We start from the raw sequence: 22,602 nt of genomic DNA on the forward strand, positions 1-22,602 counted from the left end.
CTTGTTTATATGGTATCGTATATTATGTCTGAGCCAGCATGTGCTTGGGAAATTATTTTTTTAATGAGTTCATTAATGAACCAAGCACACTGCATGCATTCTGGTTAAAACCCCCTAAAAAAACTATGAGATTTGTATAATTATTCTCCCTATTTTAGAGATCAGGAAACTGAGGCCCAGAGAGGTTCAATATCTTGCCTGACATCACAGAGCTACAAAATGGTGAAGGTGGCATCTGAATCCAGTTTATCTGACTCCAGGTCTTGCATTCTTCACCACCCTGCTCTTCTGCTGAAATCACTCTTCTCCCTTCTCAGTGTCCTTTCCGCTTTGTTGATGGTTACGGTTTTCACTGGTCCATCTGATGTTTATAAAGACGATAGTCTTTATAGCAGAGAGATCAAGGATTTTTAAAATCAGAATCAGGATTCTTTCTCAGTGACCTGGAATCATTATTTATCTCACATTTCAGTTAAAAAAAGAAACCAGCATGCAGCGGTGCTGAAACGCAGTCAGCCTGCCCTCCTCTTTGGGGCAGAGGCACAGCTGTCATGTCCACTCTGGGGATGCTTCTGATTCTGGGAGTCGAAGGCCCCAGGTGTGGACTCAGGTGAGACATATCAGACTAGAGGATGTCTGGGGCCTAAAAGCTGAAGCAGGCAGGGCGGGGGAAACTGCACCCAAACATGTGCCCACCGTTCTGCCTGGTGGAACCATCCCACCATGAGTCCCCCCGTGGTGGCGCTCTGGTAGGCGGCAAGGCTTTGATGACTGCTCCCTCTGTGCGTGTCTCTCCTTCGCCTGTTTTTGGCATCACCGGTTACATTTCCCATTATAAAGAACAAGGTGGCCCTCATGCCTCTACTAAAGGCTAGAGATATTTTAGAGGTTTTCCATTTCACAGGATATCAAAAATGGTTCCCAGGATAGGCTGGTAATCCAAGAATGCCTCAAGGCCTAGGCAGAAATGGCCACCACCTAGAGCCAATTAGAGCATCCCCAAATAGAGAGAATCATCTCACTACCAAACACAGCGCTGCCCAAGACAGAGTCTTTCTGGAGTCCAAGTATAATCTCTGATTCCAGGAACAATCAGAGATTTCAACATGGAGAGTCTCATCTTCCAGCCAATCATCTCAGAGCTCTCTATCCCAGAGCCAGTAAGAATTAGAAAGGGCAGAGAGTGCTTCTGGATCTAAATAAAGCTGCCTCCTGGAATCCAAAGGCACCCAATGCCTAAGAGACAGAGCAGAAGAGTGAAAAGAAAAGAGGATGTGCTTTGCAGACAGGCCTGGGGTTAAATCCCAGCAGCCCCATTTATTGGTTAGATGACCTTTAACAGAAAAGTCAATCAATTCTCTGAAGCTCAGTTTATTCACCACTGAAATGGGTATATCCCAACCTAATAAGATTATGATGACAATCAAAATTTTCTAAGTAGATGCCCAACAAAGTTAGTCACCCTCTTCAAAAGCCTGGATGCTAGAAGATGGATTTATATAGGCTTCTATCAAGATTCCAAGATCCTTGAGGGTAGGGCAGTGTTCCTTGCTTCTGAGTTCCTTGAAGCATGTTGCAATAGTCTGGGCTGGGCCCATAAGAATTGCTCTTAAACACAATTTCTTGCTGATTTGAATTTGAAATCCTCTCTTTGTCTTCCCTGACCACGTGAACTGATGCAGACACCAAGGACCAGCATCCTGAATAGGACCTAGAATGCAAGTGATCTCAGCCGCAAGCAGAAAACACCATTTTTATAATTCCCAGTTCTTGTCACCTACAGAGTGGCAGTCACCAAGCTCCTTACTTTCTGCCCTTTGAATCACAAAACCACTGTTCTGGGAAAGATATTAGGGATAATCTCATTGCACCTGCCCCTCCTCTGGTCAGTGGCTGCCAAGACAGGCAGCAGTCAGCGATGGATGCTGTTCCTGCTGATATTAAATGCATAATTAATGAGACCGTAAGAAGGAGACAAGGCGTGTTCCAGGCAGGGTACAGAGGACAAATCCATTCTCATACAGAGGGAGGAAAAGGTAGGAGAACAAAGATAAGGTTGGAAAATGATCCTGTTCTTGGGTACTTTTCAATAAATAGCTATGGAAGCCTCATTAGGAAAAGAGACTTACTTTATTGTGTAATGTTGGCCACTCTTCTGTTTTACAGAATCTTGTGGGTGTGACAGCCCCAGGCAATGTTGTGGTGACCAGAAAGAGGCCTCCTGTCCTTTTTATCAAGGACTGACATGCATTCCCAGCCCTGACACATTTAGGTGCATGATCATCATAATTATTATCCAAATAATAAAATTACTATTATTATAATGAGCTAACACTTTTTAAATGGCTGCTATGTTCCCAGCACTGTTCTAAACACTTTATGTGAATTCACTTAATCCTCACAACCATCCAATGACATAGCTGCTATTAGTATCCTGATTTAATGTTGAGGAAACTGAGGCACACAGAGATGAAGTAATTTGTCTAAAGTCACTCAGCTTGCAAGCCCGTACTTCTCATGTATGCAACGCTCAATCTCTGAGCATCTCTCAAATACAGATTTTCTTTCAGGAAAACAGGATATAAACCTAAAGGAATGCCCTGAAGGAATGAAGTTGAGCTTCTCTTGGAAAATATTCATCTAAGAGCACAGAAAAGAGTGAAGTCGGAAAGCAAGTCTGAGGCTGCAATTGCTGACACCCACGGAAAGAGATGAACAAACTAGCTCGCAGTTATATGGACCAAACCCTGTCACCTCTGGCCCCTAGGTATGGTGTTCCAAGTTGCCCCTCCCAAAAAGCAGAAACTTCCCTGAACATACCCGTGACCAGAGCCTGCAGGCATCTCAGCCACATTTGGAAGGAAATCGAGCATCTCTCCTGATTCAAACCAGCTAAAGAGATACGCTGTGTTCCCATGTTGAAGATTTATAATGCCAGGAGAAACTCTCACCCAGACCCAGTCGGGCAGTCAACCCCCTGCAGCGGTGAAAGTCTATATCTGGCACGTGGCTATAGTCATCTGTGTGGGTCTTGGTGTCAGCCACCACTGAGTTCTGGTCCCAACTTTGCATTGATGTACTCGGTGACACCAGGCTATCTCCTTATTATCTCTGAGTCTTACTTCCTGCCTCCTTAGAGCAGAAAAAATATTAGTAATAGTGGCTAACCTGTAGGGTGGCTGTAAAGACTGAGAAAGATAATGCCCTTAAAGTGCTTCTCGTGAGATCTGGCATGTATTAATCGTCAGAAAACGGCAGCTACTCATTTTATCATCACTCTCATTGTCGCTCAGTTGCCTGATTTGAATGCAAGGTAGTTCAAGAGAATCTTCTTCAGAGATCCTGTTCATCCTCTCAACAAATACTCATAGGCTGGTGCTCTCAGCAGGGTGAATCTCACAGGCCTCAGCCCAGACATCACCTCCCCAAGAAGACCTACCATGTGCCAGGCACAAAGCATAGAGTTGTTGTGTGTTCAAGGTCTTTATACTCACGAGGCTTCAGTTCTATGGGAGGAAAGAGAGAAAATACGCACGTAGAGAAGAAAGATGATTCCTAATGACATTTAGTGGTATGAAGAGACTCCAGGAAGCCACGTGGTTTTGCATAATGACCGTGGGGTCAGTGGGGGTGATCCTCAGAGAGGAGTCAGGCAGGGGAGGCCTCCTTAAGGAGGAAATATTTGAACAGAAACTTATGGGACCTTACAAGTGGGTTCTCCCAACAAGCCCCTCGTCACATCCAGTTCTGGAAAAACCCTTTGAAGTAGAAAGGGTAGTTGCTGCATTTTACAGATGACTCACTTGAGGCATGGATACAGTCCAGGCCTTGCCTGAAGTTGCTCAGCTTCTGAGAGGTGAAAGCCCAGACAGGAACTGAACAACTTAGATGAGCAAGGAAAAAACACCATCATTGCAGTTTATGAGCTCAGTGTCTCCTACATGCTAAGCCCCCACTGCAAGAGATGCTAGGGATCAGAGGCTTCCCTGGAGGGGATCCTTTTGTGGGGGGCCTTCCCTCTCACCTCTCCGGGAAGAGGCAGCAATCTGGACTTTCCCACAGAGTTTGTTCTTCTTGGGCCTGGACCTGGGCAGGTGTGTCATTCTGTTTGCCCCAGGCACATACTTTTAGGACCCTGAATCTCTTAGAGATCCCAGGTCTTGGCTGAGCACTAAAAATGACTTTCGAAGGAATCAGGAAGCCACAAAGTTGTACTGGAGAACTTGATTGTAAATCATTTTTCATTGTCTATGACTGGCTGCTCTTTTGGCTCCAGGCAATACAAAAGCAAAAAAAAAAAAAGTGATACATTTTTAAAAGGTGGTACCGACTCTGACAATGAATGAATGCAAGTCTCCTTGTTAGCATAAGATCCATTATACAGTCACATTTGCATATGATGATCAGTTGGTGACTATTTAATCAAGGACCTGGTTGAAAGCCTGAGAATTTTCTCCCCAGCCACAACCCTCCGTGGAAATCCCCAGAAAGACTGGGACAGTTTCTATAGGCTTTGGGATGTGTCTGATGGAGCGATCAGCCCAAGATGTCAGAGACGCCCTGGGCAGCTCCAAGGGTAGCTCTGGTGTCTCATACTCACCTGGAACTCAAAGTTCGTGTGTTCTAGGAACTTCTGGTTCATGGTTTCTGCAAACTTGTTGATAGCTCTCAAGAAGACCCTGGAAGAGGGCAGAAAATTACCAGACTATCTGAGCATGATGCCTTAGGTTCCTTTGTCCTTCTGCCAGACTGAAATTCCCTCACCCTCTTCGGGGAGAGGCTCAAAGGCCAAATTACCGATCTAGAGAGGTCAGCTAATGCAGATTAACAACTGTTCACACTCTAGACCTGGGGCTGTTTGCCTTGCAAGAACTCAATAACTGTTTGACTTCTTTTTGAAAATTTGCAGTGTCTTATGTTTAAGATATTACAGGCTTATGGCAGAAAATTCATCCTAAAGAGAAATCACCCCCCACCCCCAAACAAACAAATAAACAACATGCTCCCACATCCTATCACCTATCGAAAACTGTCATCCACGTTTTGATGAACATAATTTCAAAGGTCTCCCTAGATGTATGTAAACAAATGATACTTTAAGGGTACATTTTGATAAATGGGGCTAAAAACAAATGCAGTTTCACAGTCTGTCTTTTTTACTCAACAATAAATTGTGTGCTTCCTTCATGCCAATGAATGTAGATATATCTCATCCTTTTTCATCACTGAAGAGCATTCCACTGTATGGCTGTATCACAGTTTGTTTAATCCATTTCTTATTGATGGATCTTTTTGGGTTTTTTTCTCAGTTTTTTAATGTAATAAACAATGCTCTAATGATCACTCTTCTGTGTATATCATATACCTGCTATATATACCCCTTCTCCACTGTTCTCCTCCAAGTAATAATACTGGTCAAATGGGCTGGGTGTGGTGGCTCACACCTGTAATCTCAGCACTTTGGGAGGCCAAGGTGGGCGGATCACTTGAGGTCTGGAGTTCAAGACCAGCCTGACCATCGTGGTGAAACCCTGTCTCTACTAAAAATACAAAAATTAGCCAGGCATTGTGGTGCACGCCGGTAATCCCAGCTACTTGGGAAGCTGAGGCATGAAGATCCCTTGAACCCAGGAGGTGGAGGTTGCAGAGTGATCTAAGATCATGACATTGCACTCCAGCCTGGGCAATAGTGAGAGTCTGTCTCAAAACAAAAAACAAAACAAAAAAAAAAACTTGTCAAATGTCATGCACGTTTATCACTTTGGTACTTGTTGTCAATTTGCATTTCCCCTTAAGTGTCTTCCTGTCCATGTTGTTCTCTCCTTCCTCCTTGCCAAGCCCTTCCGACTGGTCTTGCAGCCTCCTGTCTCTTCATCCTGGAAAGCTCCTTCCTCTAAAGGACAGCTCCGTCACTGGCTGTCCACTGCCTACAGGGTGAGTCCAAGCTCTTTCTCTGGACAGTCCCTCCCCTCATGATGGGACCCCAACCTTCTTTTCTAGGCTTATTTCTTGCTAGTACCCTGTGTTTCTGGTATTTCCCAAATCCCTGTCTATGTTCTTTCTTTGTGTAGAATGTCCCTCGCCTTCTCATCTCTGAAAGTCAGGATTCTTCATGGTCATTATCCTTCCTGATCCAGATCAAGAGCCTTCTTCATTTAGTTTTCCATCATCCCACCAGCCTTAAGTGACTGAGACCACCCCCATTCTCTGAGGTTATTTCTGGCACCCCTCCTATGAGCACACTTTACATCCAGCTGTCTGTGTGCAGCCACATCTCTTCTTTCAGACTATGAGCTTCTGCAGGGCAGGGTCTGCTGCACTCATGTGTACCCGAAGGAATCCTCATTGCAACTCCCGTTCCCAATGTTCATCATGGTCTAGGATGATTCACTTGTATGACTCAGTAACATCTCTCTCCTTCAGTAGATTCTACTCTTCTGGGAATCACAGACTCCCTCTATGCTCTCACATACTCCCCAGTCCACATGACTTTAACTCCTAAATTTTTATCTCCATCCCTGGCCTCTCCCCTACACACCAGCTTGCACTCCAGGTCTCTGATCTATATCCATACTTGAATAACATATAGGCATCTCAAACTTACATGTCAAAAACTAAACTCCGACCACTTGCCCTCCCCACACCCACCCTGAAATACTTCTTTCTGTAGTCCTCCCATCTAAGTTAAGGACAATTCTATTCTTCCAATTGCTCAGATTGGGGTGAGAAAAAGGAAACAATTTTGGTAACGTCCTTGACTATGTCTTTCTCTCATATCCTACACCTGGACTTTACAGAACACATATGCATATAAGAAGTGTCCCCTCCCAGGGAACAAAAAGGCTGGGCTATTTATGCCTTAGCAGCAGCCACTCACTGGTTGAAAGTTGCTCCAATGGGCGGGAAGTCCCTGGTACTTCTGGCCTGTCCTGCAGGTAAGCTGAGCACTCTGTAGCCAGACAAAGCCCAGGGAAAGAAAGAAGAAAGAAAGCCTCAGGGTGCATGGGAAATGTCCACCGAAGCGGCCTGCTGATTTTGGGTGGTTCAAGAGATGGTGGGTGGAGAATCTGCAGCATTTGCTACATCAGGCACTGTAGGGCCAGGTGTTCACTAAAATACTGTCATGACTGTTGAACACAGAAGGCAGTGCATCCTGACACTGGGATCACAGGATTTGGACACACACACACACAATGGGTGTGATTTCTGGCTTTGTTACTCTCCAGTGGTGTGGATTTGGAGCATGTTAATATAACCCCTGAGGTTTCAGTCTCCTCCTTTGTGAAATAGCAGTAATGTAACCTTTTTCACAGGGTCACTAGCTGAGGTGGCTTCAGACCCCTCTGGACTGCTTTATTCTTCCAAAGGCAAGAGCCAGACAACAGGGCAGACAGAGGACAGGGCTCAGTTAGCAGCTAGTTTTGAGGCAGGCAGCACCATACAGAAACAGAAATAAAAATCCCACAAAATCTGCCACCCCATCAGGCTGTCACAAAGGGAGATTTCTGTAGTTTTGTTAGTCTGTTATTCACCAATATGTCTTTGCAACAACATCGTATTTTGTATTCTCTCCTTAAAGATTAGTTATCTGATCCCCCAGATGGAAATGCATTGAGTGGCTGTCACATTATATGTAAACATCTCAGAACCTCGAATACAATACCAAAGTGAGGGCTTTCACACATTCTCAGCAGCAACAATGCTATCAGTCATTCCAGGAACAGTCATTATTTTGGTTGTCAGCTTAAACTTGTCTCCAGCCTCAAAGGCCAGTCTAATGACCACGAACCGATTTGCCCCTGTGCTGATGACAGAGATTAGTAGCAGGTAAATCAAAGTTCCTCCCTTTCTCTAGAGCCTTTCATAGCCACACACTGGAAATCACAATATCACTTCACTCTGGGTGCCCATGCTTGGGTTTGGAAAAATGAGGTATTTTTCTTCTCATTTTTCTTATTTTTTTAAAAACAGTAATAGGCCGGGCAGAGTGGCTCACGTCTATAATCCCAGCACTTTGGGAGGCCAAGATGGGTGGATCATGAGGTCAGGAGTTCGAGACCAGCCTGGCCAACATGGTGAAACCTCGTTTCTACTAAAAATGAGGAGAGAGAAAGACCCTCTCATATTGTTTTATATTGTTTTATACTCAGTACCTATTTTAAGAAAAAAACAAGGAAGTAAAACCAAAGACAGGCAGCCCAGTGCCAGGCCCAAAACCAGGCCTGGGCCTGCCTGGCCTAAACCCAGTAGTTAAAAATCAACTCATAACTTAGAAACCGGTATTACTAATAGATTCCAGACATTGTATAAAAGAACGTAGTGAAACTCATGGCCCTGTTTTGTTTCTCTCTGACCACCGGTGCATGCAACCCCTGTCACGTACCCCTTGCTTGCTCAAATCAATCATGACCCTTTCATGTGAAATCTTTAGTGTTGTGAGCCCTTAAAAGGGACAGAAATTGTGCACTCAGGGAACTCGGATTTTAAGGCAGTAGCTTGCCGATGCTCCCAGCTGAATAAAGCCCTTCCTTCTATAACTCGGTGTCTGCGAGGTTTTGTCTGCGGCTCGTCCTGCTACAAAAATACAAAAATTAGCTGGGCATGGTGCATGTGCCTGTAACCCCAGCTACTCGGGAGACTGAGGCAGGAGAACTGCTTGAACCAGGGAGTTGGAGGTTGCAGTGAGCCGAGATCACACCACTGCACTCCAGCCTGGGCGACAGAGTGAGACTCCGTCTCAAAACGACAACAACAGCAGCAATAACTGTACTTAAAGCCTAAGCACTCATATAGTAAAGTGGGTTAGGATGAAAACACACTCAACTCTATTACTGTCAACAATGAACCCGAATTGTTGAAAACAAAGTTCATTATCAAATCTCAACGTAGCACTTCCTGTGTCTCATCTGTGTTGCTTAGTGGCTGTATAGGAGGAAGAACAATCCCAACCATGGTTTTCAACTGCCTGCCAGGCTCCACGCTAGGCGTTTTGCATGGATTCTTTCCTCTGTTGCTTTTGTTTTTCTAATGCTCACCCATCTCTGAATGAGATATGGTTTCCACTTTAGAGACGTGAGTTTGGGTAACTTTCCCAAAACCCCAGGCAGTACATGTAAAATCAGGATTCACATGTAGTTACACTGTCTGCAGAATCTAGGTATTTAACCACAGGGCAGTTCTGTCCACAAGGACATCTCTGTAATTCTGTTCAACCCAAGCCATGAGCTCACTTTATTAATAATAACAAAGATGGAAGTATCAATTGCCACAATTCATATGGCCTGTGCTAAGAGCTCTACAAACGTTATTTCATTTAATTCTATAAACTGAAGTAGGAGCTACTGTTATACCCATTTAACATAAGAGGAAACCGAGCCTTAGAAAGAGCAAATAATTTCCCCACATTCAAACAGCAAAGAAGCAGAAGAGTCTAGACCTAAACTCAGGTTTGTCTTTCTCTAAAGTGTTTCCAATGAACCAGAAGGACACTCTGGCTCCTTGAACTTCCGGCACTGGCATGCTTCCACTCATGCCTGCCATGCACGCAGCCCTTCGCACTTCGTGCATATCATTCTGCTGCCTGCCCACGGCTGACTGGGTCCAGGGCCAACACGTGACTCAAAGCAGTCATGCATGGGCTGGCCAGCAGCCCATGGGTGGTCTTATGGATATAGTACTGTGCAATGGAGACACCCAAGCCTGGACAGAAGTAGATCCATCCTTTCAAACAGCCCACAAGGAGGGAGAATGCAATCTGAGCCATGGGCAGATGATTCCATGAGGAACCAGAAGCCATATGCAATAGAGCAGGGAACAGATAAGTCAGCTGTTGTGAGTAGGAAGAAGCTGGCAGAAAGAGGAGCCAAACCCAGGCTTGCTATCCTGAAAACTGTTCCATGTGAGGCCTCACAGAGCCTGCTGGCTCGAGTTCCCAGCTTCCTACTTCTCTTCATGTGGCAGAACAAATCCTGGTGTCAGGAGGCAGCCGAGAATAAGTCTATACACACTACATGTACTACTCCCTGGCCTGGGCCCAGGAGTGGAAGGTGCACACAGAGTCCTACAGGTGCTGCAAGCCAGCCAGGGTCACCTTCCCAGTCAGCCACTCTTCTGAGCTGCGGCCGTGGGCTGGGTGGTTGACCTCTGTGAATCTCAACTGCCCCATCTGTAAAAGGAGCCATGTGTGAAGACTAAATGAGATGCAGTACAGGAAGCAGGGGCCCAGTGCCTGCACATAGATGTCCTCAGTACATGTCAGCTGTTGTCGTTATGGTTATCCTTAACTGCCCACTGCCTCGAAGTTCTGGGGCAGGAGGATACGAGGCTGATGATACTCCCATGTGACAACACAGCGTGGACCCATGCCCACAGGCAGTATCATGTGAATAAAAGAGGGGAGAGAGGCGGACATGCCCTATCTGTTGAGACGCACCAAGGGAGAGAAAGGGCCGCTCCAAATCCCAATCCCCTGTCATTCATGGGATGTGGTTGATTCTACTGGTCAGAACTAAAGATGAAAGCATTGACTGGAAGACATAGACATCCCTCCTCTTGAGCCGCTGCGATATCGATTCTCCCACAGAGCCTTTAAGTGCCTCCGTTACAACACACAAAATGCTCCATGGACCAAAAGGTTAGAATGAATCGGCGTATTCCAGCTCAGTGACAGGACACGATTCACCCCAAGTGCCCGCAAACATTTTCTGCATAATTTGGGATTCCAGTTAGGGATGCAGCAGGCTCCCGGGATCGGGATCCTGCAGCCAGCTGGATGTCAGGATTAGGTGTTCTTTGCTGATTAATGAAACCATGAGGAGGTAAGCTGGGCACGGTGGCTCATGTCTGTAATCCCAGCACTTTGGGAGGCTGAGGCGGGTGAGTCACCTGAGGTCAGCAGTTCTAGACTAGCCTGGCCAATGCGGCAAAACCCTGTCTCTGTTAAAAATATAAAAATTAGCCAGGCATGGTGGCGTGCACCTGTAATCCCAGCTACTGAGGGGGCTGAAGCAGGAGAATCACCAGAATCCAGGAGGCGATGGTTGCAGTGAGCTGAGATTATGCCATTGCACTCCAGCCTGGGTGACAGAGTGAGACTCTGCCTCAAAAAAAAAAAAAAGAAAGAAAGAGGGTTCTTTCTTTCTGGATTACATGGATTGCAGGAGGTGGGGACCCCAAAAATGAATGATCACTACAAATTAAGGTAGGTAGGATGAAGGGAAAATGGGTGTCAGTGATTCAACAGCACAGTGATGGAACCACCATATGAAAAGGTAGAGAAGACCCAGCCCAGATTTGCGCTTCAGTGAAATAGTTTGGATATATCCAGACCATAGAAATAGAAATAGAAAGCAAAATTAACTAACATTTATGAAGCGCTTGCTATGTGTCAAACACTGTTCTAACTACTTTCTACATATTATTTCATTTTAGTTCCCACAAATATCCTTTGTGGTATCATTATTAGCCACATTTTACAGTGAGGAAAATGGAGTCCAGAGTGGTGAAGGAACTTCCTCAGATGGAATTTGAACCCAGGCAACCATAAGTCCTAACTGCCCTGTTCTGCCTCTGATCTCTCTCTGGGCTCCAAATTCATGACAGCAACTGCAGCTTACATTTCCATGGGAATATTTACTGTTTCCCTGGCTAGACCGGAAGCCCTCTGCCTTCTGGGACCATAGCTTAAATTGGCCTGTCCATTGCCTAGAACCTTGGATGCCCATGAAATTCAATAAATATTCGGTGGTTGACTGCATTTAGGGTAACTTTAGGGATGTGCATAAATCCTAAGCCTCCTCAAAATGTTGGATTTCTAGAGTGAGGTGCAGATGGAAGAGAGGTAAAAGAGGTTTCCAGGCATAATCTTGTTCATTTACAACATTATAAAGAACTTGATCATTTAAAAATTAACAACATCATGTAAATCAGATCTTACTCAGTGTTGCAGCTTACCAAAAAGAAAAACGCTCTAACAGGAAGTATTTCTTGCAGGAGATGTGTCACTATGTCTGCATACACAAACAGTACACAGCTGGGGAGACATTAAAATCTAGAAAACCCCACTCCCTTTTCCAACAAACAGATAAGTAAATAATAGATGACTAATGCATACATAATACAGAAATCATAAGTGATAATAGAAAAATTATAAACACAGGCCAAATATAATAACATACAGATCATGGAAGGAAGGAAGAAAAGTTACTTGGAATGTCCAGACATACTGACAAGTGAAGTTGGCCCTGACCACATGAATAAGTTGCATCTTTTTGGAGAAAAGAAAATGGTATTCTGGGGAACACTGGTCTGGGATAAGTCATGGTACATGTTCTGTTTATCTAAATTGGGTTGAAATTGTTTACTAGTGGCATGACCTTGGAGAGTTGTTTCACCTCTCTGGGCAAAATGCACTTAATAATATGGAGATTACTTTGGGAGGCCAAGGCAGGCAGATCACCTGAATTCTGGAGTTCAAGACCAGCCTGACCAACATAGAGAAACCCCTTCTCTACTAAAAATACAAAATTAGCCAGGTGTGGTGCTGCATGCCTGTAATCCCAGCTACTCGGGAGGCTGAGGCAGGAGAATCTCTTGAACCTGGGAGGTGGAGGTTGCAGTGAGCCGAGATCACGCCATTGCACTCCAGCCTGGGCAACAGGAGCGAAACTCTGTCTCAGAAATAAATAAATAAATAAATAAATAAAACAATAATAATACAGAGATTAAGAGCATTGGCTTCAACGAAATGGCTTCTGTTTCTTTTCAGCAATGCAACAGGAAGTATGTTACTTATCTATTCTGCACCTCAGCTTCCTCTTATATAATACGTGAATTACAGTTGTTCTACATTATAAAGTTGTTGGGAGGATTAAATGAACTAATACATGTGAAGCCTTTGCAACAGTGATGGATCTAGGTACTTAATAAATGTTAGCTATTATAATATCATACAAAATGCAAAAGTAGTGAGAACATTTCATGTGTTCTAAAAATATAAGAGATCATTCTGGCTAGAAGATGAAGAAAATCTTCGAACTAAGCTATGTGCCTGCAAGGAGAAAAAAGTAATCTTTTCTGGTTGACATTAACACATGCTTCTTTAGTCCAAGGCTAAGTTTGTTGTCATCACCTAGTGATATCAATGCTATTATTATTGAGTTTTTCCTTGATACTGGCACTGTGCTAAGGAGTAACTCATTCTATCCTCATACACATAACGCAATTTTCATGAAATAGAAACTACCGTTATCCCCATTTTACAGACTAGGAAACTAACACTCCAAGAGGTCAAAAGACTTCCCACGAAAGAGAAAGTGGCAGAATTAAAGAGTCTGAAGCCCAGGCTGTGTTCCGGAGTCTAACTTTTTTCTTTAATGTAAAAAAAAATAAGTACTTGGCTGACCCTTAAGAGATACAAATCTATTATTTCTATTTAGGAGAGATTTCCAATTTATTAAGTCCCTGAGGAGATTACATTCTAATTTTCTAGGTATAAAGAAACAAGGATTATTGTATCATTTCTGGGGGCCTGTCCCAAAAATGACTAAAGTTTGAATCAAGCTGGGATTTCAGGAGGAGATATTCCATCAAAGCACTCCCACGGGGCCCAGCATATGTTTCTTCCAGAAGGACCATTAGATATCTCAGAAGGAGAAGTTGCCTGGCCAGGGCTCTAGTCCCAAGACCCTGGATCAAGGCTGGATATCTGTGCATTCAGCTGCCCATCATTTAGTCCTCTTTCTGGTAACAACTTCCAGACTTTCCTTTGAAGAGCTACCTTCCCTGCTTCTTTTCTTATCCCCTGACTTTGTGGTTTTGGTAGAACTGACCACACCACCCACCCCTAGTTCCAAAGGCGGGTCATGAAATCCAAGCCTGATTTAACAGCACATTTCATTCGGCTGGCCGCAGAGGTCTATGGATGGGCATGTAGCCCAGGCCAGACTTTTGAAGACCGGCCTCAGAATTTTTTCTGTACCTACAGAAAAGGAAGTCTTTTCATTCTATCATCATTGAAAATACAACAAGGAATATGTCTGCAACTTCTAGAGTCCATTTTCCCCACTATGAAGACAGCATCTGCCTGAGAATAAGGTAAATAGAAAAAGCAGAGAGAGAGACACACACACAGATTCTCTTCATTGCTCTTTGAGCACCTAGATACGTCCATGCCTGAAGCCACACCTCAGGGTTCTTTCAGTTATCTGTGCTAATACATTCTCTTTTTGCTTGGGCAAGTTTGAGTTAGTCTTTCCTCTTTCCCTTTCACTTCAGAGAATTCTGATTTTGTCTTTTTAACTTCTCCCCTTATTCTGCCCTCTAGAGATATTTCTATCTTTGCCACCCCAATGCTTGTTTTTTTGATATAAAACAAGGGCAATAGGTAGAGGGAGATAAAACTAGACATTAGTATAATATGAAGGACTTTCCATTAAAGAGTCTAAAACAAATAAAAGAAGCCAAAGGAAAGCAGGGAGAAAGAAAAGGGAAGAGCCAAGAAGATGCTGTTTTAAAGGAATTGATGGGCAGGATTTGGGAATCAGGTTCTGAGAGAGGCTTGGGAAAATCCAAGGAATATTAGAAATAAGCCCAAGGGAATATTAGAAAATATTAATGAATGTTATAATTTGGATTTTACTTTGGTGAAGTGATATAAGAGATCTAGCAGCAAAGACTGAAATTGTTTAGAATTACTTTTATCTCTTGATGCGCCATAGGACATGTAAGTTATACTTGGGTTACACTGATAGTCTAGGAGTGTTAACAGGTATTATAGATATACGCATAGACACACCAAATGCACATCCTATGTGCAAATGGATGGGCACATGGAATGCTGTATCCTAAATCCTCCTCTTAGAAAAAAATCACATTAGCATATTAAAAGCTCGGAGAAGTCCTGCAGCATGGAAATCTATTCAAAGCTGTTTAATTAATGCTTCCTAAACTTATTTCACCATGCCACAGAATATATTTTATTATTTTTTTAAAAATTAAAATAATATATTTTAAAATGCTTTTCTAAGATCTCCTGTCCCAAGAGTTTAGGAAAGGCTCCAGAGATGAAGTATGATATTCTAACAGGGATTTGAAAAATGGAGAAGGTGGGGAGGACTTTTTGAGTAGCTTCAAGATTGGTGAGGAGTCTTTCCCTGGGTTTAAAGATAGAAAGAAAGGATGCCTTAACACTTTAATTTCTTTTCAGCAGGGAGAAATTGTCCCTACTTTAACTCAAAACAGGTGATCTTTGAAGTGAGGGCTGGGTAAGGTAGCTTTATAGAAGCAGGTAGCAGCTCACCTGTTTTGAACCATGCTCATGGCCATCCAGTCTCCAGGGTACACGTTCTTTCCAATGAGGTCCTTGAACATGATGAAGGTCTCCATCAAGAAGTCCTGAAACAATGAAGCACAGCACACATCTGATTCTGTTTTACAGGAACTCAGAGCTTGCCAGCTCTTTAAATTTTTTCTTTATTATATTTTGGAGGGAGGAAAAGGGAAGGGACACAGCCTTTCATTAACTAAATTAAATGGAAGCTTAAAGATTGAATGCTGGAATGTCGTTTCCCAAATATCAGTGGAACATGAATATGGGATGTGAAAATGCTCTCAAAATAAAGCACTATTAATTTCATCTTTGGGAATAAAGAAGTAAATATACCATTGATGTAGTAATTTTATAATCATTTTCCCATATATGTATTTGAGAAGGAAATAATCTCACTGTATGAAAGCATCTCAGGTCATTGAGCAAATAAACTCTTATTAAGATGAATCTAATTAGCAGTGCTGTAAATACAGCTAATTCATATGTCTCTCTCTCTCTCTCACACACACACACACACACACACACACACACACGAGCAGATTGGATGAGACACAATGACAGGAACTCTTCCTCTCCTTTGAAGAGGTTCAAAGTGGACTTCAGCACCCTCCCTAGACTTTGCAGTGAGCCAGACTTTTTCTCCATCTTTGGAGAACACAAATTAAAGACAAATCCGGAGGCTGGGCACGGTGGCTCACACCTGTAATCCCAGCACTTTGGGAGGCCAAGAACGGTGGATCCTGAGGTCAAGAGATTGAGACCATCCTGGCCAACATGGTGAAACCCTGTCTCTACTAAAAACACAAAAATTAGCTGGGCGTGGTGCCGCACACTGTAATCACAGCTACTTGGGAGGCTGTGGCAGGAGAATCACTTGAACCTGGGGGGCAGAGGTTGCAGTGAGCCAAGATCGCACCACTGCGCTGCAGCCTGGTGACAGAGCGAGACTCTGTCTCAAAAAATAAAAAATAAACAAAGACAAATCCGGATAGCTAAGACCAGAATCACTGGCACTGAGACCCTTTTGAGCTGGAGGTAGTGAAGTCATACCACCAGCGTGCTTTAGGTGAAATTCAAAATCTAGAGGGAATCCGTCCAGAGTTGTTTCCTTAAGTTGGTGGTTTTCAAATTATTTTAACAGTAGAATTCTTTGTTCAAAGAAAGTCTTACCTGGAGCCCAATATATAAAATATATAAAAGTAGAACAGCTCTGGTGGGATTGTGTGTGTGTGTGCGCATGTGTGTTTGTGTGCATGCACGCGTGTGTGCACGTTTATGGTAAAGCATAGTGAGGATAGGAGGAACATAATTTGAAAATCACTGCTTTAAGCTAAGTTGCAAAATTCTGGGGAATGGCATTTATTCTTTTCCAGGAATCTTTGTTGCTAGGGAAAACTACCTCAATACTTTAAGTCCTTGTTTCTACATCAGCAGAATGGGGACAATATCTACTTCAAAGGGTGACTGTGAGGATTAAGTGCATACTGCCAATCAGATGCTTAGTACAGAGCCTGTTCTCTTACAAATTCTCATTACGTGATGATGATGATGATGGTGAGTATTATTATATTATTCATAATTGATGTCATCTGGGGAAGTGTGGATATCATCACAGGCACATCCCCTTCGTATGGAAATGAAGAAGGCCCCTGACTCATAGATGGGAAGAATGGCTTCTTAATGAGAAGAGATAGCGTGGTATAAGGGTTACAGTCAATGTCCAGACCTTACCTCCACCACATACTAGCTATGGGACCTTGAGCAAGCAGATTGTAGACTTGTGAAATATGACTCCTAATTCCCATGTCATACTTTTGTGAGGGTTATGTAAGAAAATGTGTATGTTCAATCAATAAGAATCCCATTTCTTACCTTCCTCCCCCAGAGACCTTTCCTTCCATAGAGGATCAAAAATTAGGAGTCCAGTTTTTCTATTTCCACGTCTTAAGCTATAGGGAAATTGGAGGTTGAGGGAAAGGTTCCATTTCTTGCCAATCTTGCTCCAATGGAGAGAACATCTCACTATTGAATGGATGAAGGGGTAGGGCATTGACTTTCTAATGATTCCTTTTTTTTTTTTTAATGAGCCTCTCTCTGAGGTTGATCCAATTTTGGTGCCCCGGTCTCTCTAGGGAGAGTTGAGAGTGACCTCAAGCAGTGGGACTCCTGAACCTGGTAGCGACAAGACAGTGAGAAAGGTGGCCACACTGAGGGCAAAGGGTGCTCTGCTCCACCCTTGGGGCAGGAATAGCCTGGGCTGGGCTCTATGTTAATGAAGTCATCAGCTTCAGAGATAGAAGCCACAGGCCACGGGCAGATGGTCTTGTAGCAAATGCCTCCTGAGAGGCTAGAAGAAGGGGGCCCAGAGGCCAACTTCCTCTAGGCATTTGTGATTTTAATAAGAGCTATATTTTACTGAGCACTTACTACATGAGAATTATTGTCTTCTCATGCAACCCCTTCTTAGCCCTATGACATAAATTATATTATTCCCACTTTACAAATAAAAGAGATTCACCTGCCCATGGTCACAGAGCTAGCAAGTGACAAATCCTAGATGCAAACCTAAGACTGTATGACTCTAACACTCATGCTCTTAAACCCTGAAATGTCTGTGATTCATCAATACATATTGGTTAAGTCATATCTAGATTATATGGTAGACATTCCGGTCTCTCTGACAGGGACAGAAGGCATGTTCCAGAGATGAAAGAGTTCTTCCTCACCCCCAGCATCCTACGGACTCACCACAAGTTCAGAGCTGGTCTGGAAGGTCTCAATGTAGAAGGAGTAGTGCTGGTCACCCATCTGGTTTAAGATGGCTGTCATACATGCCACAAAGTGACTCTGCAAGAAATGAAGAAAAATACCACAAATAGTTGAGAGAGGACCACGGAAAACTTCCCTGTGAGAAAATGTCTCCTTATGGCTCATTCATCAAAAAAGTATTTACTGAGTACTATTATGTGCCTGGGACTGTAATAGGAGTGCCAAACATAAACATAACACCTGATCCATTACCTCTCCTGCTGTTCGCACACTGGGGAAAGAGCACTGTACTTGTGTCAGGAAATTCAGCCTATATCAAAATCATGGAGACAGTTTCATTTTATGACAAATAATTTTACATGTGTAAGTCCCAATTGACTCATCTGTCAAATGGGACAATAATTCATCTGAATCTACCTCTAGAGGAGTATCAAACCAATCAGATGTCTCCTTTAGCACCTTGAAATGCACTACAGTTCTCTGCAGAGGAATCCGTAGTTGGATCACCAGGAACCAGTCAGTGGCAACCCAGCACCTCCTGGGACCTGCCAGTTGGTAAGGGCTGAGAGGGATGAAGGAAATGAGAAGAGATGGCCCTTGCTCTTTGTGAGTTAATGATCTAGTCAGGAAAGAAAGATTAATTCATGAGAGAAAAAGAGTAAGACCCTCAATTTGCAAAGCCAGCTAAGTACCAGAAAGATTCAAACAAGAGGGCAACCAAAGCAGGGACACAGAGAGGAGACCCTGGGAGCAGAGGAGGAACCACACTCTTTCATACACCAGAAGACATCAGCATAGCCTTTTCTGCTTCCTCTTTCCCAGATTTTATCAGTCCATATCAGGGTGAGTTTTCAGTGTCTGCAAGCAGCATTCAGGGAGATCTATTCCGGAACCTAGTAAACAAAGCACAAGCCACAAATCCACCAGGGGTGAGAAGTCATTCTTGACTGTCTCTTGCAAGTTTCCACTGGGGCTGCCATCTTGGCCAAATGAAGTTCCACTGTGGTCCGGCCAAGCACGGGCTTGTGGAAGATGGCCTGGCTGGAAGTATTATGTTTGAACCAAAAAAAAAAGGCATTTTTTTTTTTTAAACCATAAACTGCTGCCTTTTTTATAAAAAAAAAAAGTTCTTCTTTTGTTAATAAAATAACAAATATGAAATATATACAGGCATACCTTGAAGATATTATGGGTTTGGTTCCAGACCACCACAATAAAGTGAATATCACAATCAAGCCAGTCACAGGAATGTTTTGGCTTCTCAGTGTATATAAAAGTTATGTTAACACTGTATTGTAGTCTATTAAGTATGCAATAGCATTATGTTTAAAAAAACATAAATTTTAATTTGAGAAGATAAACCTTAATTTAAAAAACTAAATGATCTAAAAAAACTCTAATGATCATCCGAGCCTCAGTAAATAGGAATCATTTTGCTGGGGGAGGGTCTGGGCTTGATGCTGATGGATGCTGACTGATCAGGGTGGTGGTTGCTGAAGAATGGAGTGGCTGTGGCAGTTTCTTAAAAAAAGAACAGTGAAGTCTGCCTTCATGAAGTTTGTTTATGGTGCCCTAAAATAATTGTAATAGTGACATTAAAGGTCACTGTCACAGATCACCATAACTGGTATAATAATAATGAAAAAAATCTGAAATATTGCTCGGATTTCCAAACTGTGATGCAGAGATATGAAGTGAGCACAGGCTGTTGGAAAAATGGTGCCAAGAGACTTGCTCAATGCAGGGCTGCCACAAACCTTCAATTTATAAAAAACAGGTATCTGTGAAGCATAATAAAACGAGGTATGCCTGTATGTATATATATGTGTGTATATATTTCCTCCCAGGTTTACAATTTTGTTCCAGTGGTAGAGAAACAGGAAGCCTTTTGGAAAACTGTTTTGTAAGCTTACACTCCCAAAAGTAGCTCCCATGATACGGATTTTCATTTGTTTCTAGGTTCTTTCCAATTGAGAAGTTAGGGATAGCCTGCTTTCCTTGTCAGCAGGAAAAGCTATATAATTAGTAGGTCTCAGAACAAAGTAAAAAATGCAAAGCCCTTGTTTAAAATTATTCAGTTTTGAAACAGCCATGGAGCCCTTCTAAGCAAGGTGCCTGTCATGACTGCGAAGGTTACAAGCCCAGGAAGCTGGCTCTCCCTGCCAAGTGACCACCACACCCACACACCATAAATGACTAGAAAACATGCAAATACGGAGGAGATCACAAAGCTGAGACTCTCAGGGACAATGGCTGATGATGCTTTCTTAATGGGAACTTGTAGCCTCTACACTGAGTGGCACCTCCTTGAAGAGCCAGAGTCAAATTTGTTTTCCTGCTCAGGCCCCCAGGGGGTGGTAGTGAGTGTGTGAAATTATCCCTTTCAAACTAGACAGAACACCGCCGTCACTAATTTAACCGGCTCCCACTTAAATCAAGAAATAACTATTATTCTCGTTTCTACCTCCAGCCAGGCCAAATGCAAGAAAGGAGAAACCTTAGCATTTGAGGGGTGTAGGAGTGTGTGTATGTGCATGTGTGTGTGCCTGCATATGTGTGTGTGTGTGTATGTCTATACACACACAGGAGCGTGTGTTTCCGCTGCTCCCTCCATCTCTCCTCTCCCTTCCTTAAAGAATTCAGCCTGTGGCCACTAGAGGTCTTTTCTTTTCACATGGTAGCTGCCGAGCAGTTTGTTCGGCTTTTTATTTATTCCTACGTGAGCAGACCCACTACACTTCTTGCATATCAACAGTGAAAATTACAATATAAAGGACTTATTATTCCTTCTTTTGGAGTAATTTTGCTGCTGGTCAAAGCCTGGCTCATTGTGCAAGGAAGGGGGACCATCCTTTGCAGGTAATTCCACTGCTTCAAGGTAAGAGATGTGGGTAGGTTTTATTTTTCATGATCGATGATCCTCTAAGAGAAAATGCGATCGTCTCTTGGACAATAGTTTACTTTTAAAGCTTTGACTTGAATGAACAGTGAGACTGGGAGCTTGTGTGTGTGTGCGTGGTGGTATGTAGCGGAAAATCCACCACTGTCAGAACTGCAGGCTCCTCAAATGCATAGACATGGAATGCTTGTCATTTCCAATGGCTTGATTTGAATTGGAAAGGGGAAAAAAGCAAAGAAAAACAAACCTTGGCTCTCAAGTTGCCTGGAATCGACTTGAAAAGGATGCATTGTCTTAAGCCTTGTTTAGAGAAACTTGCATTCTTCATTTTAAAAGATAAAAAGGGAGGGGGATTCTAGTCCCCATTAGAGAGAGTGGCTATTTTATGAAAGAAACCATTATCTTTTTATTAGGAGTTGGTCGGTGTGTTGTAGTTCACTGATCAATCAAAATTACTTTTACCAGCTTGTTAATTTCTTAGTTCTCACCACCACGTAGAAAAACCCGGTCGCATGCCTTTCAGTACGATTTGTAGTGCAATGTGACTGAAGTTTGGACAAGTTACCTGCATTTGGCTGTTAAGGAAAAGTGACAGTGTTTTACTTCCGACTAGAAGCATCTTTTTTTTCTGCTATGGTGTCTAGCCCACTTTGGTATCAGATCTGTGGGAAATCACACCGACGTGACTGATTGATAATCTGAAACGGAGTGAGACACTAGCAGCAGCTTCGTATTCAGAAAAGTCTCCTTTCTGTCATTTGGATTTTAAAAACCACCTCTTTTGTCACACAGTGATAGAATCATGGAATAACATTTTGCTTCTCTGACGTGTGTCTCTTTTTCAGTAGTTTCCTCAAAAATGGCATTTGTGTCCTGCCCCTCTGTAAAAGTTTGAGACCTTACTTCCATATCCACCATGTCTTAAATTTTTAGAAGAAGACATAGGAATGGGGGTGAGGGGATGTTGATCAGACAGCACTTGCCCCAGCAACTTAGACAGCCCTAACAGTGTCGTTGTTCAAACTTTATAGTGTAGGAGCTCGAACTCCCAGCCCTGTCAGAAACCCGGAAAAGCCTGAATACTACATGGGGTACAGAGGGGTGGAGGGATCCCTTGTAGTCTCCAGGCTAGCAAGAATCCCCCTCTTTTCATCCCTGGCAGAAATTCTGTAATCAACATATTTACTACCTAGGAATGAGGCAGCCACTCATCCATACCCAAGCAGCATGCCAGGATGGGAAATTGCTTCTTAAAACAGAATTCCAGGGAGACTTGCATATTAAATTCCAGAGAGAAATTGTATCTGAGACTCTGGCACAAACCAGGCATTGTCACCTCGCCCCGATTGGGATGGTTTTAAACATGGCTAATGAATCACAGCATGAAGAGACACAGTTTGAAACTAGGTCAAACGTGTAAAAATAAGTGCAATCATCACAGGCACTTGGCTGATGAGGGGCTACTTAACACCTTGAGTGGCAGGGCTTATTTGCTGTACAGAACCCTCTTCAGTGATCCAAGACAATCAATCCTGTCAATTAATTCAGCCCATCGGGACATAGGGAGGTCTTGCACACTTGGAAGCTCCAAAGGAAAAGAGTGAGG

At 43.2% G+C, this 22,602-nt stretch overlaps 2 protein-coding genes across 7 annotated transcripts in view; one reads left to right on the forward strand and one right to left on the reverse strand.

Moving 5' to 3' along the window:
* DOCK2 (dedicator of cytokinesis 2) overlaps window positions 1-22,602 on the reverse strand; it is a 433,784-nt gene that overhangs the window by 80,272 nt on the left and 330,910 nt on the right. For all 5 annotated transcript variants that reach the window (XM_023218912.1, XM_023218913.2, XM_023218916.1 and 2 more), the window contains 3 exons: window positions 18,077-18,175; window positions 15,299-15,393; window positions 4,601-4,679 (listed from right to left, as the gene is read on the reverse strand). In XM_023218912.1, coding sequence (XP_023074680.1) covers window positions 4,601-4,679; window positions 15,299-15,393; window positions 18,077-18,175 — 273 coding nt within the window. The remainder of the gene's footprint in view (window positions 1-4,600; window positions 4,680-15,298; window positions 15,394-18,076; window positions 18,176-22,602) is intronic.
* INSYN2B (inhibitory synaptic factor family member 2B) overlaps window positions 20,507-22,602 on the forward strand; it is a 118,718-nt gene continuing 116,622 nt past the window's right edge. Inside the window, exon 1 of one of the 2 annotated variants that reach the window (XM_023218918.2) lies at window positions 20,507-20,975. The gene's annotated coding sequence lies outside the window, so the exon portion shown is untranslated. The remainder of the gene's footprint in view (window positions 20,976-22,602) is intronic. The other variant, XM_023218919.2, reaches the window with a different exon arrangement.

Source organism: Piliocolobus tephrosceles, chromosome 4, assembly GCF_002776525.5.
Source record: "Piliocolobus tephrosceles isolate RC106 chromosome 4, ASM277652v3, whole genome shotgun sequence".
Lineage (NCBI taxonomy): Eukaryota > Metazoa > Chordata > Mammalia > Primates > Cercopithecidae > Piliocolobus > Piliocolobus tephrosceles.